The sequence below is a fragment of the Odontesthes bonariensis genome, chromosome 19 (assembly GCF_027942865.1).
Source record: "Odontesthes bonariensis isolate fOdoBon6 chromosome 19, fOdoBon6.hap1, whole genome shotgun sequence".
NCBI classification, from domain to species: Eukaryota; Metazoa; Chordata; class Actinopteri; order Atheriniformes; family Atherinopsidae; genus Odontesthes; species Odontesthes bonariensis.
The window spans coordinates 35,106,070-35,133,443 of NC_134524.1; the positions used below are offsets into that span (position 1 = coordinate 35,106,070).

A 27,374-nucleotide genomic window follows, 5' to 3' on the forward strand; every position below is an offset into this window, starting at 1 on the left:
GGATTGCCACTGAGGTCATCATGCTTCAGGTCATAAAGAGAAAAAAAGCCCTTTCAAATTGTACTACCAGTCTGAAGAATTTTCTAACACACCAAACACACCCACAGACTGGGTGCAGTGGCAAACTGATCCAGAGCTTCCTCTGCCCAGCCGGCAGCCGCCTCCACCAGCTCTTCCAGGGGCTCAGGGAGGGGAGGCATATTCCAGCCAGCCAAGGGATACCATCTCTCTGACAAGGCCTGGGTCTGTCCGAGGCTAAGGTGGAGGAATGAAGAAGTATTTCAGAAGAAGGTCAGGTCCATCCATACTGGTGTAACTGGAAAAAAGAAACACAAAGACATCCAGTCATTTTAGAAGATTACAGATTATCACACCTGCCAAAATGCCCCAGAGTGTGAGTGTTTGCATGATAGGGTGAAAACATTCAATCAGATGAGCTGTAAAAGGGTGAGGATGCCTGAAACATATTTCAGGCTTTTTGTAGCACCTTGTGAACATGAAATACACACAGTGTCACCAATCTTCGGTGTACCTTTGACCTGCCAATGTGCTTTTAATCACTCATGCTATTCTTCCATCAGCTTTCCAAATGAGAAATTGCAGCACGTGTCTTCTGCTCCTTGGTCGGGTGTAGCTGATTCTGAGCAAGTGTACAGCTCAAGATGAGTCAGATATCCCAGGTTTGAATATTCACACCACATTTTAATGTGGGTGTGACACACTGCAGCGTTATTCTTCTGTTACTACTGTGGGAGAAGGATGTCATGACATTCTCCTGACATCTGGCCTAGTTACATCGTGTGCCTTGCTGACTGGTTCAGATGAATATTGTTGATAGTTAGAATGAGTTGTTTAACATTAGGCGCCTCCAGAGAGTGCCACGTACGGTTGTTTTGATAAAGACAAGCATAAAGAGGTATCACAGAAGGAAGACAGCGGACATTTTGTACATCCTGTATGCATATTTGTTGTGACAGTTTGTTCAATAAACTCCCCAATGGACGGCTGACCGACGCGTGATTCGACTCATTTTCTCCACAACACTACCACAAATATCTAGCTCATACAAAGACCTCTTCCTCTACCATCTAAGATAGTCTGGTTACATTTTACTATTTATTTCATTCAAAGGAGATAAGATGGTTGTAAAAATTAGCTTGAAGTTGATTGCTTAACTTGCGGAATCTTAAATACATGCCTTTTTAGTTTGAGCTCTTTTGAATATCTGATTCTCAGTTTTTCCCACGCAAAGTGGAAATCCCAGAAACCTCTTGTGTTTGTTGTTGTGTATCGTCCAGCTGGCCCTTATTCTGAGTTTCTGTCTGAATTCTCAGAGTTTTTATCCCAGTTAGTGCTGAGTACAGATAAAGTCATTGTAGTGGGTGACTTTAATATTCATGTAGATGTTGAAAATGACAGCCTGAATATGAACTTTAATTCTATATTGGACTCTATTGGATTTTCTCAGAGTGTTCACGGACCGACTCACTGCCTTAATCACACCCTTGATCTTGTGCTGACTTATGGCATTGAGAGTGAACAGTTAACAGTGTTCCCTCATAACCCTGTCTTATCTGACCATTTTCTGATAACCTTTGAGTTTACATTCCTTGACTATACAGTTTCTGAGAAGAAATGTACATATAGAAGGTGTCTATCAGAGGATGCTGTAACCAGATTTAAATAATCAACCAACTGGATGCGCTTTGTCTTAAAGCACAAGCACGAAATATAAAAACATTGTTCAAACAGGTGAGACCTCGGCATGGAGGTACCTCATTTTGATCATGTTTTACACTGTAAGGTAAATATTAAGTGGCTATTTGACTGTGCAGTTATTTTATCCCCAACATAATGCTGTTTTCACACACATAAATGTCTTCTCATCTATATCATGTTCTGTTCAATAATTAAGCTTATTTACACTAACACAGACTTCTACTGAGCCAACAGAAAGAAGGCAGATGCCCGTAAAACGGGTGGTGCCCAGCACCGCCACCTCTGACGGAGGCAGAGCAGCTGGCCCTAAGCAGAATATTGGAGGGCCAGTGGCTGAGGGAGTCCCTGGAGGGAGTCCACCCCCAACACACAAGTGCCTTTATAAAATATAATAGGCCTATATATATCTTTTTTAAGCCTATTCATACAAATATTTATTTGTCTTTTATGTCTTTTTTTCTTTTGTCCCAACAAAATTCTGATGGTGCCGCTCATAAAGATAATTGTCTGGAAATGCTAAAACATCTATGATAACCATCTCCTGATGAATATTTAATTCTCTGCGCAGTAATGCTGCTCCTTGAATGTTGAATAACATTTTCAAATGACAAAACATGCAAAGAAATGCAGGTATGCAAAATAGTTGCAGAGAGAGAGTGTGTGTGTTCATCAGTTTCTCCTCGCTACTCGCTTCTGGATATGTGGATTTATGGAAGTCAATCACAATCTCCTTGGTTTTGTTAATGTTCCAGGTAATTTTCCATACACCAGTTCACCAGGTGGTCCACCTCACTCCATCAGGCCTTTTCATTGGTCCTGGAGATGAGCACCACTGCCACTGTGTCATCAGCAAACTTCCCAGTAGAGTTGGTGGTATGTCTGGAGTACAGTGGGGGGCTCAGCGCGCAGTCCTGGGCGACCCCTGTGTTGAGTGTGAGTGTTGGGGAACATACATAACCCACTCTCACTATCTGTGGTCTTCCAGTCAGTTCCAGGCCCACCCAGCTGCAGCCCAGGTCCACCTAGCTGCAGCCCAGGTCCACCCAGCTGCAGCCCAGGTCCACCCAGCTGCAGCCCAGGTCCACCCAGCTGCAGCCCAGGTCCACCCAGCTGCTGCCCAGGTCCACCCAGCTGCAGCCCAGGCCCACCCAGCTGCAGCCCAGGTCCACCCAGCTGCTGCCCAGGTCCACCCAGCTGCTGCCCAGGCCCACCTACCCAGCTGCAGCCCAGGCCCACCCAGCTGCAGCCCAGGTCCACCCAGCTGCTGCCCAGGCCCACCCACCCAGCTGCTGCCCAGGTCCACCCAGCTGCTGCCCAGGCCCACCCACCCAGCTGCTGCCCAGGCCCACCCAGCTGCTGCCCAGGCCCACCCAGCTGCAGCCCAGGCCCACCCAGCTGCAGGTCCACCCAGCTGCAGTCCAGGTCCACCCAGCTGCAGCCCAGGACCACCCAGCTGCTGCCCAGGCCCGCCCAGCTGCAGCCCAGGACCACCCAGCTGCTGCCCAGGCCCACCCAGCTGCTGCCCAGGCCCACCTACCCAGCTGCAGCCCAGGCCCACCCAGCTGCAGCCCAGGCCCACCCAGCTGCAGCCCAGGTCCACCCAGCTGCAGCCCAGGTCCACCCAGCTGCTGCCCAAGCCCACCCAGCTGCAGCCCAGGCCCACCCAGCTGCAGGTCCACCCAGCTGCAGTCCAGGTCCACCCAGCTGCAGCCCAGGACCACCCAGCTGCTGCCCAGGCCCACCCAGCTGCTGCCCAGGCCCACCCAGCTGCAGCCCGGGCCCACCCAGCTGCAGCCCGGGTCCAGCCCTGTGCCATTAAAGTAGTGGATTACACCTACTGGAACACATGTGCATCTAACACACTGGTAAGGTGTGCACACCTGCTCAAAGAAGCAGTGTGTCTGTCGGGCAAGTTTACACATTAATCACAGCGAACAGCTCACCTAATCAATTCAGTTTTATTTATATAGCGCCAAATTACAACAAATGTCATCTCAGAACCAGAACCAGGAAGGGTGGCCATCCGCCTCCACCAGCTGGGGTTTAAGAGGAAAGTGAGGAAAGGTGTGACAGATGAGGCCCCCCAGCAGGCTGGGCCTATAGCAGCTTAACTATGGGTCACCTGAGCCATCCCTAACTATAAGCTTTATCATGAGGAGAAGAATCTTAAATTCTATTCTGAATTTAACAGGGAGCCAATGAAGAGAAGCTAAAACTGGAGAAATATGATCTCTCCTGTTAGTTCTCATCAGAACTCTGGCTGCAGCATTTTGGATCAGCTGGAGGCTTTTCAGAGAATATGTGGGACAGCCCAATAATAAAGAATTACAGTAGTCCAATCCTGAAGTAACAAATGCATGGACTAGTTTTTCTGCATCACTCTGAGACAGGATGTTCCTGATTTTAACAATATTACGAAGATGAAAGAAGGCAGTCCTAGAAACCTGTTTTATATGCGAGTCAAATGATAAGTTCTGGTCAAAAATAACTCCAAGGTTCCTCACTGTAGAACTAGAAGCCAAGGAAATACCATCTAGAGTAACTATATAGCTAGACAATTTCTCCCTGAATCGCTCAGCTCCAAAGATAACGACTTCAGTTTTGTCTGAATTTAGAAGCAGACAGTTCTGAGTCATCCAGGTCTTTCACATGATGGGCTGGAGGTTCCAAACCTTTTTTCTTGGATGCACCCCCACTTGTATCAACAAAGAGGCCCGATTCCTTCTGCGGACACATGTATGCACACACAGTCACGCTTTTATATCCATAGCAGAAAAACCTTGAGCTTATGGCCCCCTGCTTCAGGGGAACATGTGCCACCGTCTCCAGAGTTGGCACATTCACTTATGTACTATTACTCCATGAAAGATAAGCCAGAGTCATAGTTACATGCTATTCACAGTATTTTTATTATTACAAACATTAACCAAAATGATAACATATGCAATCAAATGAACAAGGAGCCACTCTGCTGTGTGTAAACACGTGTTCTTCAGTAAGACCATGACACCGTTAGGATTGCTCTGGATAGGGTGTAATCAAACCACTTCCTTACATCTCCAGGATTGGGACATCAGTTCCTAACAACTCGAAAAGGAAGTCCATGACCTGGTATGATGACATCAGCGGTACACAGCGCCTTTTGGCGGCTAACTTCCTGTACTGCTGTGTTCATACTCAAATCCCTCCAACTGTTCATGTCAGAGCAGCACTCAAATAAGTCCCCTGCAACGAGCACAGTGCCTGCTGTGGTTCCTTTCACCTGGACGCTGACATCTTGTCCCGTGTGGCCTGGGGTGGGAATAACAGACACCTGAGGGTGAGAGGAGACGGTGTGAAAACACACAAACCTGCAGAACAACCATGCATTTGGGGAGCTGTATAGTATCCTTATCCAGTTAATGAAGTACGACCCAAACCCAAATTTGTTTAATGCTGCAAATAAGAATTTCCAGTTAACTTTATCAAATACTTTTTCAGCATCTAGAGAGACAATTGTGGTTTCCAAGTTGTTGATGGTATAATAATCTATGAGATTAATTAGTCTGCGTGTGTTAGTGGATGAGTGTCTACTCTTTATAAAACCTGTCTGGTCAGGATGTATTATAAGGGGAGTTATTTTTTCTATTCTTTTGGCGAGAGCTTTGCAGATTATTTTGAGGTCTACATTTATTAGTGATGTTGGGCGGTAGCTGGATGGAAGTACAGGGTCTTTTCCTGGTTTCTGTAGAAGGATAATGTTAGCAGAGTTCATGTTAGGGGATAATCTGCCGTTCTCCTTAACTTGTAAAACCATTTTTGTGAAATGTAGCTTCCAAAACAGTCCAAAATTCTTTGTAGAACTCAGCTGGAAAACCATCTGGTCCTGGGGCTTTGTTACTAGGCATATGAAGGGCTTCATGGAGTTCTCCTGTTGAGAGGGGTGAATCCAGAGCCGTGGCCTGCTCAAGTTGTAATTTTGGGAGGTTGATGTTACTAAGAAACTGATCTATGTTTCTGTCTGGTGGATCATTTTGTGATCCTTCTTAACGCTTCTTTGTTAAAATCAATATCTGCTGTTGAGCAAGTGACCAAAACCCATCCGTGGGTATAACCTGTTGTCTAGTAGCCTCGGTTGGGGGCTGTGAACCGCGATATTCGCAATGCTGACGCTGTGACGCTTTGCGGTAAGACGTGTTGCATCACTTCCTGTTACCTTGCCTGTGCACTGAGGAATTTCTTGCTCCGCTTGGACTACTGTTAATCACTTTATTTCGATCTATAACTTACACAATTTTGCATAGTTAAACTCTATAGCTTACCGTTCTGTTCTAACACACTCCTACAGATCTTTACTCTCACTTTTTAACGGTGTGTCTGGTTCTCTAGCGTAGCATGGCTACCAGTTCTCTCCCTCCATCTCCTGCTTTCACCTGCTCCGTGTGTCAGATGTTTAGTTACTCCTCTGCCTCCTTTAGCGATAATGGTACGTGTAACAAATGTTGTCTTTTTGTAGTTTTGGAGGCGAGGTTATCTGAATTGGAAGCTCGGCTCTGCACTGTTGAAAATCAACCGATAGCGAGCCAGGTCCCTTTAGCCAGTGTGGAGCCACCTAGCGTAGCTAGCTCCATTAGCCTCCCCCTAGCAGAACCTGAGCAGCCAGGATTACAACATGGCTGGGTGACTGTCAGGAAGAGGCATAGCTCTAAAGTCAAGCCCGTTGTTCACCATCGACCTGTCCACGCTTCTAACAGATTTTCCCCACTCAGCGACACACCCGCTGAGGAAAAAACCCTGGTAACTGGCAGCTCTATAGTCAGAAACGTGGCATTAGAGACACCAGCGGCCATAGTCAAATGCATTCCAGGGGCCAGAGCGGGCGACATAGAATCCTATTTAAAACTGCTGGCTAAGGATAAACGTAAATATGGTAAAATAGTTATTCACGTCGGCGTTAATGACACCCGGTTACGCCAATCGGAGGTCACTAAAATTAATGTTGCATCGGTGTGTAATTTTGCCAAAACAATGTCGGACTCCGTAGTTTTCTCTGGACCCCTGCCAAATCTGACCAGTGATGACATGTTTAGCCGCATGTCGTCCTACAATCGCTGGCTGTCTAGATGGTGTCCAGCAAACAACGTGGGCTACATAGATAATTGGCAATCTTTCTGGAGAAAACCTGGTCTGATGAGGAGAGACGGCATCCATCCCACTTTGGAAGGAGCAGCTCTCATTTCTAGAAATATGGATGAATTTATTTGCCACCCTAAAACATGACAACCCAGGGCTCAGACCAGGATGCAGAGTTGTAGTCTTACACACTTCTCTGCAGCTTCCCACCTGCTGCTACCCACCCAATCAATTAACACAAAAGGAGCAAATCCTCTTGCAGACATCCCAAGTCTCCCGGAACTTCCGGGAGTCTCCCTGATATTGATAGTTAATCACGGATGCCCGCGAGTCGGATAAAATATCCCGGATTTTAGACTATGCAAGGGAGTGTGTTTTTTTTTTTTTTTTTTTTTTTTTCAATGCGAGTGAGAGCGTGCAGGCAACACAATAACTCGTGCACCATGCGCGTTTGGACTGCGCAGGCACGAGAGAGTGAGGGGTGTGGGGAGGGGTGTGAAACCTGTGCGTATCACCTGTCCAAAGCGATGCTCTGTTCAACGAGCGTTCAAGGCGACTGCTGGTCAGAGGGCGCGCTGATTGGTTTAGTCAGCAAAATAAGCCAATAACGTTCGGTGTGGGAGGGCTTCGATTTACTCTGTTACTTAAAACTGAATTACCACTCAAAACTGTCTGTGCATCCTGCCAAATGGCAGAGGGTGAATCCTCGAGTAAAAAAACACAAAAATATAAGACTTATTTTACAGCAGAATATACTAAAGCAGGGGTTCTCAACCTTTTGCAAGCGGGCCCCCCCCTAAGACGGTTCATTGCAGTTGGGGCCCCCCCCTCCTCCCGACCCCCCCCCCCCCCCCCCCCACCCTTCACAGCCCCACCCCCACGACACCACCATAGATAGATAGATAGATAGATAGATAGATGGTTAGGCTATTATTTTTAGGCCCACATTATTATTATTATTATTATCAGTAGGGGTAGGTAGGCCTATCATTATTACTAGGCTATTGTTATAACTGGCAGTAGCACCAGACTTCTAATGTGAGCTTGCAGGCATTATTATTATCATTATTGTTGTTGTTATTATTATTATTATGGTTATTGTTATTATTATCATTATTATTATTATTATTATTATTATTATCAGTAGTAGTAGTAGTAGTAGGCCTATTATCATTACTAGGCTATAGCTATATGATATGAGGTTACATGCTCTTATTATTATTATTATTATTATTATTATTATTATTATTATCAGTAGTAGTAGTAGTAGGCCTATTATCATTACTAGGCTATAGCTATATGATATGAGGTTACATGCTCTTATTATTATTATTATTATTATTATTATTATCATCATCAGTAGGCCTATTAACATTACTAGGCTATTGCTATAACTGGGAATTGGCACTAGAACTCTGATATGAATTTATTCTTAATTATTATTATTACTAGGCCTAATAATAGGCATATCATCTGCATGTTTTACAGAAGCTTTAATGTGAGACCTGAGCCTGCTTTGCCTTGCAAAGATCCTCAATTCTTGGTGCAATGTTTGACAAACACAGCCTCAAATCATCCTCGATTTGTGCACGATTGCGGTATTTCGTCTTGAGTGCAGTCATTTTTGAGAATCCTGCCTCACACAAATATGTGGACGCGAAAGGGAGGAGAATCTTTAAGGCGACGTCACAGAGTTGAGGGTATTCCTGCATCAATGATGCCCAGAATGACGACAGAGGGCAGGAGGTAAAAAGTTCCCTCAGCCTACTGTCACTCTTCAGCTCAATAAGCTGTTCCTGCATATCAACTGGCAGTTCCTTTGCTGTGCACACAAATGGATCTCGAACCCACGCAAAAGAGCGATAATCCTCTTTAAAATGCGTTGCAAATTCTTTCCTCATTGCAGACAGGTGCTCCGACGCTGACTGAAACAGAGACGAGAAATTGTGTGACGTGCCTGCATCAGTGATGAAGTCTGCAAGGCTGGGGAACATGTCGCAGTTCCCTCGACTGATGCGGCCATGCCAGAGCTCAATTTTTTGTTTGAAGGCGTCCACTCTGTCTGCAAGGAGCAAAATATGAGTTTCGCGGCCTTGCAAAGACAGGTTGAGGCCATTCAAACGATCAAATATATCGACCAAATAGGACAGAGACGCAAGCCACATAGTGTCATCCAGATGCTTCGCCAGATCTGATTTGATATCTGTCAAAAAACACTTCACCTCCTCTCGCAACTCATACAACCGCTGTAACACCCGCCCCCTAGAGAGCCAGCGAACTTCAGTGTGCAGAAGCAGCTGTTCGTACCCTGAGCCCATCTCCAGGCAGAGGATCCCAAACAACCAAGAGTTTAGCGGCCGTGATTTAATAAGATTTATCATTTTCACGGCTTGGTTTAGCACGGACTCAAAGAGAACAGGCATTTTTTTGGCAGCTAATGCTTCGCGATGGACCATACAATGTGTCCATTTCACAAGAGGTGCTACTTGCTGAACGCGAGCAGCTAGGCCACGCTCGCGGCCCGTCATTGCCCGTGCACCATCCGTGCATAGGCCAACGCATCGGTCCCAAGTCAAACCATTTTCACGGATAAAAATATCAAGAACATTGAAGATGGCTTCTCCTGTAGTGCGCGACTGAAGAGGCCGGCAAAACAGGACATCCTCCTCAATCGCCTTGTCCCGCAGATACCTGACATAGGTGAGGAGCTGTGCCTGCCCAGCAATGTCAGTGGATTCGTCCAGCTGCAGCGCGTAGTAGGGACTCTGTTTTACTAACTCTATGAGTTGCTCTCTGATGTCATTAGACATGTCTGAAATCCTCCTAGCTACTGTGTCATTGGACAGTGGTACTGCACCGAGTTTGGCAGCTGCACTATCTCCTATCATTATTCTGCACATGTCTTGCGCGGCCGGCAAAATGAGAGTCTCGGCAATTGTATGCGGTTTACCCAGTTTAGCTATTCTTTTAGCCACTACATACGATGCCTCCAAACACTGTTTAGACACAGTGCTCTGAACTGAAATGGTTGCCTGTTGCTGATGGAGGCCATCAAGCTTTCTTTTAAAATATTCTGCCGGTTTATCTTTAATGGCAGCATGTTTTGTTTCGAGGTGCCTTTTAAGTTTGCAAGGTTTCATGCTGTCGTTTGCCAGCACTTCGGCACACACGACACACTGAGGTCTCAGATCAGCCGTGACTGTAAATCCAAACTGCAAGTAAGCTTCGTCATACCTTCGAAGCTTTTTTGCAGCTGGTGGCGCGTCTGCCTTGTTGGCCCTCACTAGAAATCTCTCCATTTTTGTTAGGCTAATTTGGAAGTGTGGATATGTTGAGAATCTGGGACTACTCAGACGGAACTTTTGTACGTTCCTTAATGCAAGTGTTTAACAATTTTGCAGGCAATAAAGATTTTATTTTAAGATATAAGATTGTAGTGAGTGAGTGAGTGTATGAGTGTCTTTTGTCGCGTGTCATGTGTTGCAACACGGTTAAAAAGCCAGAGAGTATGGCTACCCTATTAGCTAAGTGCACGCCTAGCAGTTAAAAAAAATAGCTAGGGCTGCGATTTGGATCATTTTTACAAAGGCTATTTGTGGTATTAGTCTTTAAAAAGACTGTTTATGTTTAGTAAAGTATATCGATATCAAGACTGATAACAGATAGACTAGCGAGAGCTGGCACAAGTGAACTTGGCAAGAGACTAGACTAGAGTAGAGTGAAGCTTGACGTTTGTGTGCGGATGCTTATATAGGTTACGTTACGTTGCGTGACGTCGCAGGCTCAAAATACTACCCCCTGGTAAATTTGAAATGAAACTAGTCAAACAATAGTCCAACTTCTTGCATTTTCGAGGAGGGAATTTTCGTGATTTTTTTTTTTTTTTCAGATTTTTTTTTTTTTTTTTTTTTCAGATTTTTTTTTTTTGCCCTCATCCTGTAGTCTACTCGTGCCCCCCCCGGGAGAGTGTCCGCGCCCCCCCAGGGGGGCGGGCCCCACCGGTTGAGAACCACTGTACTAAAGTATACCCATGTGTGGAGAAGGTGAAGAATGATGACACCGTGGCGAGGTGCACATTATGCAATAGTGACTTAAGTATTGCCCACGGCGGACTTAATGACTGTAAAACATGTGGAGGTAGGTGAACGCGCCATCATCTGCATTTTATTTCTGTTGGTTAAATGCTATATGTCATAAAATGTTATAAAATAAAGCAAAACGTATCAAATACTTATTTTAAAGTATCAATACACATTTAGTTACTAAATTGTGTAGGCCTATATCTAACTAGTAGCTACAGTATCTAACTATCTATATCCAGCCTGTCTAAGCCTTTAAAAAAATCCCCAATTTAATATGTTGATAAATAGGCAAAATTAGAGACCCCTAGAATCAAATAGGCACGGGGGGGGGGGTTTCGATGAGCATCTCCCTGAAATGAGTTTTTGGAACTTGGGATGTCTGCCTCTTGTGCAAAAAGAAATTATTAAAACAAAAACTTTAACTGAACAAAACCATCAAACTATTAAATGTGGTTTGCTGAATATCAGATCTCTCCTTTCCAAGTCTCTGTTAGTGAATGAGTTGATTTGTGATCATCATATTGATATATTTTGTCTTACAGAAACCTGGCTGCAGCAGGAGAATCATGTTAGCATCATGTTAGCATCATGTTAGCATCATGTTAGCATTAATGAAGCAACTCCCTCTGACTGTTTAAATGTTCACGTTCCTGGAACCACAGGCAGAGGAGGAGGAGTGGCAGCTATTTTCAGATCAGGGTTACTAATCAGTCCCAGACCCAAGATTAGTTTGAGCTCTTTTGAATCTATGATTCTCAGTTTTTCCCACGCAAAGTGGAAATCCCAGAAACCTCTTGTGTTTGTTGTTGTGTATCGTCCAGCTGGCCCTTATTCTGAGTTTCTGTCTGAATTCTCAGAGTTTTTATCCCAGTTAGTGCTGAGTACAGATAAAGTCATTGTAGTGGGTGACTTTAATATTCATGTAGATGTTGAAAATGACAGCCTGAATATGAACTTTAATTCTATATTAGACTCTATTGGATTTTCTCAGAGTGTTCACAGACCGACTCACTGCCTTAATCACACCCTTGATCTTGTGCTGACTTATGGCATTGAGAGTGAACAGTTAACAGTGTTCCCTCATAACTCTGTCTTATCTGACCATTTTCTGATAACCTTTGAGTTTACATTACTTGACTATACAGTTTCTGAGAAGAAATGTACATATAGAAGGTGTCTATCAGAGGATGCTGTAACCAGATTTAAAGAATTAATTCCATCATCCTTTTCTTCACTGCCATGTGCAGATATGACAGAGGACGACTACCTAAACTTTACTCCAGCAGCACTTGACTCTCTTGTTGACAGCACTATAGTTTCAATGCGTACAGCACTGGACAATGTTGCCCCTCTGAAAAGGAAGGTAATCAGTCAGAAGAGGTTGGCTCCTTGGTATAATTCACAGCTGCGTGCTTTAAAGCAGACTGCAAGAAAGCTGGAGAGACAGTGGCGTTCCTCTAATTTAGAAGAGTCTCAGTTAGTCTGGAAAGATAGTTTAATAACGTATAAGAAAGCCCTTCGTAAAGCTAGAACTGCTTATTATTCATCATTGATAGAAAAGAATAAGAATAATCCCAGGTTTCTTTTCAGCACTGTAGCCAGTCTGACTAAGAGTCCGAGCTCTGCTGAGCCAGTTATTCCTTTAACTCTCAGCAGTGATGATTTCATGAGCTTCTTTATTAATAAAATTGAGTCCTTCCCACTATTATCAGTGATGTATCATCAAGTACAGCAGCTTTAGAAGTATCTTTAGAACCTGATTTGTATTTAGACGGCTTCTGCCCAGTTGATCTCTCTGAGCTAACAACAGCAATAGTCTCTTCTAAACCATCAACTTGTGTTTTAGACCCAATCCCAACCAGACTGTTCAAGGAGGTTTTCCCATTAATTGACACTTCCATATTGGATTTGATCAATCTGTCTTTGTTGACAGGATATGTACCTCAGACTTTTAAGGTTGCTGTAATTAAACCTTTACTTAAAAAACCTACTCTTGATTCAGAAGTGTTGGCTCATTATAGACCTATATCCAATCTCCCTTTTATGTCTAAAGTTCTTGAAAAAATAGTTGCAGCTCAGCTTTGTGATCATTTCCACAGAAATAATCTGTTTGAAGAGTTTCAGTCAGGATTCAGAGTGCATCATAGCACAGAAACTGCACTGCTGAAAGTTACCAATGATCTCCTCTTAGCCTCTGATAGCGGACTTGTGTCTGTGCTTGTCCTGTTGGATCTCAGTGCTGCATTTGATACGGTCGATCACAGTATCTTATTACACAGACTTGAACATGTTATCGGGATTAAAGGAACTGCATTAGGCTGGTTTAAGTCATATTTATCTGATAGATTTCAGTTTGTTCTTGTAAATGAAGAATCTTCCTCACACACCAGAGTAAGTCATGGAGTTCCTCAGGGTTCTGTGCTTGGACCGATTCTTTTCACTTTATACATGCTTCCATTAGGTAACATTATTAGACAGCATGGCATAAATTTCCATTGCTATGCTGATGATACTCAGCTGTACTTATCTATAAAACCAGATGAACCCAATAGGTTGGTCAGACTACAAGCATGTCTTAAAGACATAAAGACCTGGATGACTCAGAACTGTCTGCTTCTAAATTCAGACAAAACTGAAGTCGTTATCTTTGGACCTGAGCGTTTCAGGGAGAAATTGTCTAGCTATTAGGGGTGGGCGATATGGGCAAAAAAAAAAATCTCGATATTTTTTAGGATTTTCACGATAAAGATATTTTGACGATATTTAAAAAAAAAATTAAAACTTGCTTTAAGATCACAATAAAATGAACACAAGCATGCAAGTCTAAGCACACACGGCCGGTACAGTGAAACTGCGAATGGCTCATTAAATCAGTTATGGTTCCTTTGATCGCTCTACCGTTACTTGGATAACTGTGGCAATTCTAGAGCTAATACATGCAAAACGAGCGCTGACCTTCGGGGATGCGTGCATTTATTAGACCCAAAACCCATGCGGGTGCCTCTCGGGGTGCCGCGGCCGCTTTGGTGACTAGATAACCGCGAGCCGTTTCTCAGGCTACTTCTCCCTCCGGAGAGGGAGCCTGAGAAACGGCTACCACATCCAAGGAAGGCAGCAGGCGCGCAAATTACCCACTCCCGACTCGGGGAGCCGGTAGTGACGAAAAATAACAATACAGGACTCTTTAAATCCTTTAATGGGGATCAATTGAAGGGCAAGTCTGGTGCCAGCAGCCGCGGTAATTCCAGCTCCAATAGCGTATCTTAAAGTTGCTGCAGTTAAAAAGCTCGTAGTTGGATCTCGGGATCGAGCTGACGGTCCGCCGCGAGGCGAGCTACCGTCTGTCCCAGCCCCTGCCTCTCGGCGCCCCCTCGATGCTCTTAGCTGAGTGTCCCGCGGGGTCCGAAGCGTTTACTTTGAAAAAATTAGAGCGTTCAAAGCAGGGCGTGGCGCCGTGGTAAGGGTAGAGGACCACTGGCGCCGCACGTTATTGATTTTTTGGCGATTGTAAAAAAAAAAATATATATATATATATATATATATATATATATATATCTCGATATTGCAAAATTACTCATCGTCAAAACAACATTCACGATAATTTCGCAAACGATACATATCGCCCACCCCTACTAGCTATATAGTTACTCTAGATGGTATTTCCTTGGCTTCTAGTTCTACAGTGAGGAACCTTGGAGTTATTTTTGACCAGAACTTATCAATTGACTCGCATATAAAACAGGTTTCTAGGACTGCCTTCTTTCATCTTCGTAATATTGTTAAAATCAGGAACATCTTGTCTCAGAGTGATGCAGAAAAACTAGTCCATGCATTTGTTACTTCAGGATTGGACTGCTGTAATTCTTTATTATTGGGCTGTCCCACATATTCTCTGAAAAGCCTTCAGTTGATCCAAAATGCTGCAGCCAGAGTTCTTATGAGAACTAACAGGAGAGATCATATTTCTCCAGTTTTAGCTTCTCTTCATTGGCTCCCTGTTAAATTCAGAATACATTTAAGATTCTTCTCCTTACATATAAAGCTCTTAATGACCGAGCTCCATCATATCTTAAAGATCTCATTGTAAGATATTTTCCTAACAGAGCACTTCGTTCCCAAACTGCAGGTTTACTTGAGGTTCCCAGAGTTTCTAAAAGTAGAATGGGAGGCAGAGCCTTCAGTTATCAGGCCCCTCTATTGTGGAATAAGCTGCCAGTAAATGTCCGGGAAGCAGACACCCTTTCCACTTTTAAGACCAGGCTTAAAACTTTCCTTTTTTATAAAGCTTATAGTTAGGTCTGTTGAATCTGATAGTGTGTCTGCTAGTGTGTCTTGTCCTGCCTCCACCTCTGGCACCTTCTATACTTTCATTACCCCCTACCCGAACCAGGGTTTGCATCCCATTCCCGCTTATCTTACCTCTTTTATTTCTCCCCCTACCCGAACCAGGGTTTGCATCCCCACCCCGCTGTGACTGGTGTGCAGTTGGTGAGAGGCTGAGGTAGCTTGTGGCTGTAAAAAGATGGTTGTTGTGGTGTGAGGAGCAGATCTATATAGGGAGTATAGGGAATTACTCACTGAGTCTGGTCCTTTATTTATTTATTTATTTTTTCGTTAGCACAAGTTTCTTGTGTTTACCTTGAATAGGGATGGCTCAGGTAATCCTGAAACATCCCATAGTTAAGCTGCTATAGGCCTAGACTGATGGGGGGCCTCATCTGTCACACCTTTCCTCACTTTACTCTCTTTGTGTATATGTGATATTATTGTGATCATTAACTCGTGTTTCCCTGTTCCAACAGATATCCTTTGAATGATGTTACAGTGCCGCCACCGCCGCGGCCCCCTTTCCCACCCCCCACCCCCCCTTTCTGTTTTCTCAAACCCCAGCTGGTCGAGGCGGATGGCCACCCTTCCTGAGTCTGGTTCTGCCAGAGGTTTCTTCCTGTTAAAAGGGAGTCGTTTCTCTCCACAGTCGCCTCAGGCACGCTCAGGATGGGAGATTGGACCGAAAAACAAAAAGTTTTCAGTGCAATCTGTTGGTTTTCTTAGCTAGGAAATTGTTTTTGAATTGGCTCTATATGAACGAATTGGATTATTTTATGAATTATGATTATTATTAATTAATTGAATTCCAATTGGCTTGAATTGGACTTACTATCTAAGTGCCTTGAGATGACATTTGTTGTATTTGGCGCTATATAAATAAAATTGAATTGAATTGAATTGAACGGGCGGTCCCCTCTCTGAAACCACTTCCTGGTTAACTCTCGGTGGGCACTCTCGGCCACACATTCAACTCTGTGACACTCCCTTGTCAGGGCTCTGGACTAACTTTTTGCACTGGTGGCACTGGTGGCACTGGTTGCTTGGGTGCACCAGCACAAATGTTAGGTGCACCCAAATTTTCAACCACATCACATTCAACACCGCAGTTTTACAGCGTGAGAAATACAATGTGTGGCGGGAGTGCGTGACAAAAGACCGAAAAACGTGACTGTCACGCTCAATGCGTGAGACTTGAGAGCCCTGCTTATGACTTTCGGACGAATCAGGCCTTAATTTAACATTCTTCACGAAGAAGTTGTCAATCCTTTTTTTCATCTTATCATCCATCCATCTATTTCCACTCTAAAACCAAATCTGGCAGCAGATGTTCTGACTCATGCACTAAATTTTTATCTCATGACAAATTTTAATTCTGACCCGATTGTGTTTTTTAATGTATTGAAGTCTAGTTTCACGTTCTTTGTCTATGTGTTCGTCTTGGCCAGGACACTAAGACAAAATAAAAGAAGAGATTTTTAATCTCAATGAGGTTTTCCTGCTTAAAGGGATAATCCGGAGTAAAATGCACTTTAGATCAATTTACGGGATGTTGGGAGTACATACGTTGAGTTGACATCAAAATCATGTCATTCGGATGTGTTTTGAGAATTTCGATTTGACCGTTTTTAGCCAAAAGTTGTTAGCCTGGAGGTGACGGGGGCATATGATGTCACCGCTACAAAACGCTATTTTTATAGCGAAATGTGTCTGCTGCAGCTGCCACTTAAGACCGTGGTGAAGTTGGTTTGATATTGGTTTGAAAAAAAAGACACCTCATTTCCTTATTGTGAATATCTGTCGAATATCCAATATCAAACCAACTTCACCACGGTCTGTAGCGGCAGCTGCAGCAGCAACATTTCCGGAAAGGTACTGGCTTGATTAAATTAATTCTGGACTCTATATCCGACCACATGAAGACCTCGGGACACTTCGGTTTGGCTTTAGGGACCCTCTACTCACTACCACGTAAGTGTTATGTTGTTTGGAGCTGTAGAAGAGGGATAAAAATAGCGTTTTGTAGCGGTAACATCATATGCCCCCGTCACCTCCAGGCTAACGACTTTTGGCTAAAAACGGTCAAATCGAAATTCTCAAAACACATCCGCATGACATGATTTTGATGTCAACTCAACGTATGTACTCCCAACATCCCGTAAATTGATCTAAAGTGCATTTTACTCCGGATTATCCCTTTATTTAAAGGTTAAATTAAAAAAAATAATTACAATTGATTACAATAAGATAAAAGTGACTGAGTGTTCAAGTTCATGTATTGAGAGTTTGCCTTAAAAATAATACACATTAATGAAAACATTGTCTGACTTCATTTTTCTAGTCTTTTTTTCTTTTTATAAAGCTCTTAAAGCTACCGTCGGCAACTTTTTTTTAGTCATATTAGCTTGAACTGTCATGGGATTCTGGAAGTAGAATATTAAATAGTCTGTTTAGGAAAAATCCCGAATTCTGTAGCTCCCTCTGAAGCCTGTAATCGTGCTTGCAAAAATCGAGCACTCCCGGCTGTTTTTAACCAATCACGTCAGGTTTATTATTTATCTATTATCTGAGCAGAACAGTCACCAACCACGTCTTCCATGCTGAGCGTGAGTCTGCCCCCAGCTTGTGTGCGCGCACACTGGTGTGAACTCACGTGCACAACCTCGTCCACAGAGGGGGAGGAACCTGAAAGTTGTATCAGTTCGAATTTTCCGACTTTAGACTCGGAATTTTGAAAACCTGCCGACGGCAGCTTTAATGACCGAGCTCCATCAGATATTAAAGATCTCATTAGAAGATATTTTCCTAACAGAGCACTTTGCTCTCAGACTGCAGGTTTACTTGAGGTTCCCAGAGTTTCTAAAAGTAGAATGGGAGGCAGAGCCTTCAGTTATCAGGCCCCTCTCTGTGGAAGCAGCTGCCAGTTTGGGAGGCAGAGCCTTCAGTTATCAGGCCCCTCTCTGTGGAACCAGCTGCCAGTTTGGGAGGCAGAGCCTTCAGTTATCAGGCCCCTCTCTGTGGAACCAGCTGCCAGTTTGGGAGGCAGAGCCTTCAGTTATCAGGCCCCTCTCTGTGGAACCAGCTGCCAGTTTGGGAGGCAGAGCCTTCAGTTATCAGGCCCCTCTCTGTGGAACCAGCTGCCAGTTTGGGAGGCAGAGCCTTCAGTTATCAGGCCCCTCTCTGTGGAACCAGCTGCCAGTTTGGGAGGCAGAGCCTTCAGTTATCAGGCCCGCTCTGTGGAAGCGGCTGCCAGTTTGGGAGGCAGAGCCTTCAGTTATCAGGCCCCTCTCTGTGGAACCAGCTGCCAGTTTGGCTTCAGGAAGCAGACACCCTCTCTACCTTTAAGACCAGGCTTAAAACTTTCCTTTCTGATAAAGCTTATAGTTAGGGATGGCTCAGGTGATCCTGAAACATCCCATAGTTAAGCTGCTATAGGCCCAGACTGCTGGGGGGCCTCATCTGTCACACCTTTCCTCACTTTACTCTCTTTTCCCCCGTTTAATTTCTCAAATGACATTATGTACATGTGACAATATTGTGGTCATTAACTGGTGTTTCCTTGTTCCAACAGGTATCCTTTGAATGGTGTGACAGCAGGGGTCTCCAACCTTTTTCCCTCTGAGAGCTACTTTAACAAAATAAAAATGGCCGAGAGCTACTCGTGTTTTGTAACATTTATTATCATCGCTCATTTTGAACAAACAAACTCAATAAGCCTTCTTTTCCTGAACATTTACAATATGTTACTGTCCACATCTCACATTCTGTATTAAAACATCACAAAAATAAAGAACAAAAATTGAATTCACAATAAAAAACATTTAGTACAGTTCAATATTGAGCAGTGAAGGTGTGTGTGTGTGTGTGTGTGTGTGTGTGTGTGTGTGTGTGTGTGAATGTGTTCAGAAGTTCAGCCTTTTTTAGTTAGTGAGATGACTGACACTGCAAGGAGTCAACAAGAGAGGTGTATGCTGGAGTGTATCCACTTAAGTTCACTCTTATGGAGTCATTTAAATGTTCATCAGTCAGTCTCGTTCTGAGCTTTGATTTCAGGACATTCATGTCAGAAAAAGCTGACTCACAGAGGTATGTAGACCCAAACAAAGCAGACATTTTCAGAGCTGCTTGGTGAAGATTTTCATAATTATCTGGCTCTACCAAGCTCCAGAAATGCTGTGAATGCTGCTGAGACTTTAAAGGGGAAGTGCTGAAATCTTCTGCTTTTCACTTGCTGAATGTACAATGACAGTTTTGCACTGAACGCCTTGACAGCACTGATCATGTTGTCGCCATCGTAAACTCCTTCTCACTAGCCTAGCAAGCCAGACCTGTACAGTTTTTATTGACGCTGGATAGCAGTGTGGGCGGGATAAACGGTTGTCTGTTAAGTTGCCTCTGCACTCAACGCCACGCAATAGGATGGCGCAACAACCAATCAGAGCGTCGTCCCACCAACCGTACCCGGTGAGCAAAACTCCGAAAACGACCTTTTTTTTCAAGAAAAACTTAAGTGCGGTTATCTGTTCGTCTCGCAAAGAAAACTGTGTATCTAAATCTTCTACAGTCGCTGCCAAAGCCAACTCGAAAGCCTGTTCGCTGGGCGCAGCCACTGTTTACCTCTCTCTGGAACTACACACTGAAACGTCGCACCTCTGTCGTCACTAGGTAGCCCGGCCTCCGACCCCGCTCCTCACGATTTGATTGGCCCGATTAAGTTTCGATTTTTCAGCCTCGCAAAACGACCACAAGTGACTAGACTAGCCCGGGAGCAAATTCAATTTCCGGTCGCTTGGGTCGTCTAGAATTCTAGGCTACCTTCTCACATCACCACTGACTCATCAAGATTTGCCGAGAGACCAATTAAGTTTTCAAATTAATGTATGATTCATTGGCCCTTTGGCGAGCTACTGGTAGCTCGCGAGCGACGTGTTGGAGACCCCTGTGTTACAGTGTTTGTTGTCCCCTCTCTTTCTGTCCTCTCAAACCCCAGCTGGTGGAGGCGGATGGCCACCCTTCCTGGTTCTGGTTCTGCCAGAGGTTTCTTCCTGTTCAAAGGGAGTCGTTTCTCTCCACAGTCGCCTCAGGCACGCTCAGGACGGGAGATTGGACTGAAGACAAGTTTCAGTGCAATCTGTTGGTTTCCTTAGCTAGGGAATTGTTTTTGAATTGGGTCTATATGAATGAATTGGATTATTTTATAAATAATTATGATTACAATTAATTGAATTCCAATTGGCTTGAATTGGACTTACTATCTAAGTGCCTTGAGATGACATTTGTTGTGTTTGGCGCTATATAAATAAAAATGAATTGAATAGACATTTTTCCAAGACAAGCATGATTTATGACATCCAAATCTTGAGTATAGTAGATTTTTAACATCAATTATAACATTGTGAAAAATAACTAATCACACTTCCATTGTTAAATATGATCTACTCCAGGTTGATTGCAAACATTTACCATACGTTAGGGATGTCCCGAATGTACAGATCCAGGATGTCCCTGATTCTTTATTTTCTTCACTTCTTTTATCATTTAACACTTATAAACAGAGCACTTCTGGGAGGGAGCTGGAACAACAAAAGTAATCAAGTAATAAACTAATTCTTCACATTGTAGTTTAGTGCAACAATGTGTAATATAAAAACCAGCAGCAGCTCAACCTGAAATACCTGCAGGCATGGAAAGTAATCAGCAGATAAAAGTGCCACAGTGTTCTAAAGTAATGTGCCCATAGTATGAACATGTTGTAAGCTGTGTGTGCCATCAGTGGCTGCTGTGATGGCTACTCACATACTCATCCACGCAGTAAGGGAGCCCCTCTGCCAGCTGGGTGGGGCGGTATGTGTCCCCTTCGCTCAGATCATATCCTACAATCATGAGCGAAGAAGGAAAAAGACTCAGATTTCCAATGTGGTCGGAGTGTCCATGAGTCCCAACGACAATGTGAATGTCTCTGGGTTCCAGGGCTCGCTCTTTTAATCTCTGAAGCAGGACATCCCGGTCCCACGGCCCGCCCGTGTCCACCAGGATAGTCCTGAGTCCCGTTATCAGGCTGATAGTCCCGTCAGCTCGGCACGTCCCATCGGCCTGGGGGTCGCTGTAGCCCACCTTAAGGACCGACACGGAGTACGTCTGACCGGGGAAGTCCAGCTGGGTCTCTGGGACACAGACTCTGTGACACCGGGCTGAATCCACTTCTGTATCCATCAGCTCAGAACTAAACGCAGACCGTCAAAACATCTTACATCCGGGTCTCTTCTTCTTCGTCGTCTTCTTCTGGTGTTTATTGGCGGCTCGCGTTATGGTGCATTAGCGCCATCAACTGGTAAGAAATATGGATCAAGCAAAAGAAAAGAAAAGAAACTAACAAAAAAAGCGATATGGCCTGCCATCATCATCTCTATTCTTTTAATCAGACCAGACACTGCCAGATGAGGAAATGTATTTTATAGCATATATCTCCTGAACTGTTCCATAAAAAGTCTGTCAGGTCAAACTGCACTTTTATTTCCCAAAGTCTTTGAATCCTTTTGATCCTTTCTGTCTCATATTTATTTCATTTAACCAGAACAGAAACAAATTCACAATCACCCCAGTCATGTTTACCCATTATGTATACTGTACTATTAACCTCCGGTATTATCCTTTAATGTCTTCATTCCAGTCCACCTCACTTCTCCCACTTTGATTTGAATCCTATAAATACATCGTCCTTTTCTCTCTTCTTCCCATTGCTTTTGCCCTCTTCTCTTAATAATACTACTGTTTTACCATAGGTCACTGTTAAATCAATTAAATCAATTAAATCAGTCTTATCTGCACTTTCATTCCTGAATGAATGATGCTCTTTTATAGTTCAGCATTCAGCACCATCATCCCGGACATTCTCATTACCAAACTGGGCAGCCTGGGCCTCCTGATTGTGATATGATTCTGATTGTACTACAATGTTTCCAGTTGGCTTCAACTGGATTGTATCTTTGAAGTGCTTTGAGATTACATTTGTTGTAATGTGGCACTATATGAATAAAATCTGCTAACCCTAACCCTAAACAAACCCAGTCAAGTAAACAAACTAACGTAAAGTGTAACTTAAAGAAAAATAAAGTGTAAAATGAATTTGTTATCACAAGAAAATTATCTTTGTTATTTGGAGATAACGAATGATGATAATAATAACAATAATAATAATAATAATAATAATAATAATAATAATAATAATAATAATAATAATCTTAAGTCCTTTTCACGAGATAACAGTGCATACATTTTTTTTTAATCCATTGCCGTTCTCGGCTTCCGTAGGTAAGTGAGGCCCATTGTATTTCACAATTTTTTTTCATTCTTTTATAAATGACGAACCTTGATAATAAAGTAATATTCTGCATTATTTCTAATATATGAGATAACCTTTGTATGACATTTGTATTTGTTGCAGAGACAATTATTTAGTGGATATGATGCAAGTTGATACTGTGGGAGAAGGATGTCATGACATGTTCATGACTTCTGGCCTAGTTACATCCTGGGCCTTGTTGACTGGTTCAGAATATTGTTGATAGTTAGAAGGAGCGTGTTTATGATAAACTGCGAAAGCTAGGCGCCTCCAGAGAGGGCCACGTACACTTGTTATGATAAAACGGTATAAAAGGGTGTCACTAGATGAGCTCGTCGGACATTTTGTACATTCTGTATGCACATTTGCTGTGACGGTTTGTTCAATAAACTCCCCAATGGACGGCTGACCAACGCGGGATTCGACTCTAATTTCTCCACAACATAATGGTGACCCCGAATTCGTGAGAGTTTGCATCTGGATCCCGGCGGAGCGTGTTCGCTGTGCCCCGACAGCCGACATCGGCTGTTACAAGCCGGCAGGTGGGATTTTGTTCCTACCATTACGCAGCTGATCTCGGTTAGTGGAGCACAGCTGACGGCTTCTTCCGGCTTCCCCAAATTTAAAAGGACACAGGAGAGAGACGGATCCTGCACACGGTAAGCCCTTCCATTGTTTACTTCTGCGCAGAGGGGCTGCTGAAATTGTTTGGGAAACTGTGGGCCAAGAGGTGCCGTATGTGTGAATTTGGATAAAATTGGGTGAACAGCAGCTTATGTGAGTTGTAAAGCAGACAGCTGTGAGCAGTTGGTCGGGCTATGGTGTCGTTGGATTTTTGTGGTAATTAAGAAGGACTAGTCGCTGCGCTCCGGCCAATTGTGAATCGGATGAATTCAAACTGGATTAATTAATAGCTGTAAAGTGGCGGGCAGGTTATTGAGTAATCGCCAATAGTACCTCTTGCATTCTATCAGCCATCCTTCTATGCATGGGGGGGAGGAACACTGACGGGAGTACGGGGTACACTAGACTCATTAAATATACGTGAAAATTATTTTCACTAGTCAAGGAGTAAAACGAATACTGATAATTGATTGACTGGCGAACATTAAAGTTCAACGATTGAATCAATCAGGCTTTCAAAAAAAACTCTGAAATGAAAAAATCCAGTTCTATGAGGAGCACATTTTAAGTATATATGTTCATATCATTTTATATATCTGCCTAGAACTCTTTGGAGTTATCCGAGACCTCAGTATAAAGACATTTAAGAGAAAATTCAAATTCGTTTATGAAATTGGCCACAGGAGATTTTTATTAAGAGGTCACAGCGAAGCGGGTAAAGTACACGTCAGCATCTGTTGCTTTGGTCAGAGACCATATCACAAGGCTTGTAGGGAAAACACATTTTGTATTCCATATATTGCCGACACCAACATCTCCTGAAAAATTAAAAGTCTAAATGAAAGAAATTGATAATTTAAAAATGTGAAGATTTGAACGGTGACTGACACAAAACTTTTGACCGACTGACTTGAGTGTGTGGGACCGGTCTCTGTTGTCTGTCAATGTGTGTGTGAAATCTGATGTTTGTGTGAATCAAGAAAGAGAAGAAAAGAGAAAAGGTTCTGACTCATATCATCCCTTGACTTTTGAGTATTCGTAGTATTTTAATTTACACTCAGATTTGCTTCATTATTATAACTGGCTTTATGGTCATAATTTGCTTCATTGGTATAATCTGCTTAATTGTGATAGTTGCCGCATTAATAACTTGGGGAAATAAGGTGTTGTGCCGAAATGTGCTGTTATTTTTAAACACTGTGGGTTTCTTTCTTTAAGACTCTATATTTTCGTTGAGTGCATCTTGTTATTATTGAATACTGCTGTGATTGGTGTTAAGTTTCTAAAGTTCTATTCTTAACAGACGAGTGAAGTGTGTTCTGGCTCTCAGGGGGACAGAGGGTGCTGCGCGCTCCCGCGGCTAGTGTGTGGGTGCGTGCTCTGGCCTTGACAGTTTCCTGCTGCTGCAAATGTTCGTGTGTGATCACATTTTCTTTCCTTGTGTCTTCCAGGGGCAATTTATGGTTGTACTGTAATAATTATTAGTTTTCTTTAGGTAATGTGCTAATTGCAGAGTTGTTATCAGTCGAGTAATGAGGGTTTTGCAATTCCTAAGGAAGAGGTTCTGTCCGTAGGCCATTGAGTCATCACGTCGTTCGACGTGAATGTGACATTCCTGATAAAGAAAGTTTCTTGCTTATGCATTGTTTCTGTATCTTTTGATTTGTAGTTTCCCTGTCCACAGCGTGTTAAATTGTATTTCTTTCTCTTCCCTAACAAACGCCATTTTGAGGTGAAGAATAGTGCAACTGTTATTTCTGTGTTAAATTATATTTCTTCTCTGTCCAGCTGAAAGTTTGTATTTCCTCCTTTTTCTTAACTTGTTACAAAGTGTGACAAACGCCATTTTGAGTTGGGGTGTGGTTCAATTGTTATGTCTGGTTCAATTGTTATGCTTGGGAGGAGTTAATAACAGTCTAGGAAGCAGATGTGATGGTGTGTTCATATTTGATTTGTTAGAAATTCACGTGGTTCATTGGAGGCAGGCTTAGAGGTGTGTTCATATTTCATTGGTTAGAAGTTACTGTCACAGACGTGTTTCACTGGAGTTAGATTTAGAGGTGTGTTCAGATTTCATTGGTCAAAAAATATTTTTATTTCATTGGTCAGAATTGACGTAGCTGTGACGTACATTGGATCATCTGGATTGGTGGAGGACATTGTGTGTGGATTGGATCGGAAGCATCCGGAGGTGAGCAAAAGTTGGGGCAACGCCTTTAGCCTGAGTCACTTCATACAGAGTAAGCATTAACTGAGCTTTTGATTAGTAATAAATTAACATTGGGTAGTATTAGCAATACAGCAAGTATTGATTAACAATAATTAGTATTGATTAGCAATCACTAGCGTTGAATAGCATAATTAGCATTCAATTAGCATTGGTCAACAAGGAAGCTAGTATTGATTAGCAATAAGTAGCATTGATTAGCAATAGTTAGCATTGGTTAGCATTAGTAGCATTTGTTAGCATTTCATTAGCCATAATTAGCATTGATCAGAAAGACAATTAGCATTGATTAGCAATAGCAATAAGGCAAATATTGGTTTAAATCTTAATTAGCAATAGGTTAGCATTTATTAGCAACAGCTAGGAAGCTAACATCAATTGGCATTGGTTGGCAAACATTAACATTAGCAATAATAGTAACCGAACTCCAAACCGGAAGTCAAAAAGCTAAATTAGCCTAACATTGAATTAACATTGGTTTAATTTAAAAAAAAAAAAAAAAAAAAAAAAAAAAAAACAACCTAGAGCATAAGCTTTCAAAGCTAACGTAGGCTAACCTTAACATTAGCATTGACAACATCCAATCCAGTAATTAGCTGCATCTAAGCTGAATTTAGCCGAGCATTAAATTAGCATTGATTAGAGTTAAATAATTAGTGCATTTAAATTGACTTTCAAAAAAAAGGGGGAATACGAATAATAAATAAGGGAAATTTAGAAAATAGATAAGTAAATAAAAAGAAAAAGTCAAAAGACAATAGAAGGGAACTAACTAGGTGAAACAATGGATATAACACCAACAATAATCATCAGCGCCAAACATCCTGAACATTCCAAAGATATTAAAAAGATATCTCTAAAATGGGAAAAACGAACAAAAAATAACGTCTCACCCTGGCCAAAAGGTGGCACTTTCAATGTAACTACCTGTAAGATTATGGAACAAAGGATTAAAGCTTACAAACCAAAGGACAAAAGCAAAAAGAGACAGGAAAAAAGAGAGCTTGAATTAAAAGTTTTACATTTCTTTGAAAATGCAGAGCTATTTCCAACACTGCCGGGAGCAGCAAACATACAAGGAGATTCCGAAATAAAAGATCATAAAATATCTCATGAACGTCCAGAACTACAAATAGCTACATCAAGCAGTGATGGAGCTCCTGAGCCAGACGCCATCTGTAATTCAGATCAGGCAAGGGGACAGCTCCCACAATACCAAAAATCACCCGAACTGGCATCTCCAGTTCAAAAGGCATCTTCTGAAGAACATAAGAGTCCAACAGCGTCAGCACCGAGTTTGATAGAAATGACGCAGGGACAGTATGTGCCGTGGCAGACGCTCGACCTAGGGGGGCTGGTTGCTCGATTGCCGGACATTCACAGAGGTGCAAGTAGATGGATAAGAGCTTTTGAACAAGAGACTGTGCATAAACTGTTGTCTGTGGGACACATTAAGGCAGTGTGGGCACTGTGTTTTGGAACTTCTACCATGGAGGGCATTTTGAGACACAGTGAGAATGACTGGATGTTAAGCCACCGAGCTGATGGAACTGACTTTAATGCATATCGAGCTGCACTCTGGAGAGCGTTACGAGCTGAGTTTCCTGCGGGAGTGGACCTCGAAGCATTAAAGGGGGAACCACTGTCAGGAACAGAGAGTCCGGCTGTGTACATTGCACAGCAATTGAAGAAATGGAGACAAGAGTCTGAGGGAGAAATCGAGAAGAGCCCAGCTTGGGTGACATTGTTCAGAGTTTCCATCAAAGAGGCTCTGCCTGCCCCAGTTCAGGGGAGGCTGGAGGATGTGGTGGGGCTGAATTCAATGTCACATGGACAATTCCGAGACCACGTGGTGCATGCAGTAAACAAATACAGAAAAGAACTGAAACGGAAGGATCAGGAGAAGGATATGCAAAGGGAACTTGCACGGTTGCAGTTAGAA

The 27,374-nt window shown here is 43.0% G+C and overlaps 1 protein-coding gene across 1 annotated transcript; it reads right to left on the reverse strand.

Moving 5' to 3' along the window:
• Positions 1-4,599: 4,599 nt before the first annotated feature.
• mblac1 (metallo-beta-lactamase domain containing 1) lies at positions 4,600-21,507 on the reverse strand. Its single transcript, XM_075451762.1, has 2 exons — positions 21,036-21,507; positions 4,600-5,032 (listed from the first exon to the last, which is right to left on the reverse strand). The coding sequence occupies exons 1-2, from the start codon at positions 21,450-21,452 to the stop codon at positions 4,793-4,795; spliced, it is 657 nt and encodes a 218-aa protein (XP_075307877.1). The 5' UTR covers positions 21,453-21,507; the 3' UTR covers positions 4,600-4,792.
• Positions 21,508-27,374: the final 5,867 nt, after the last annotated feature.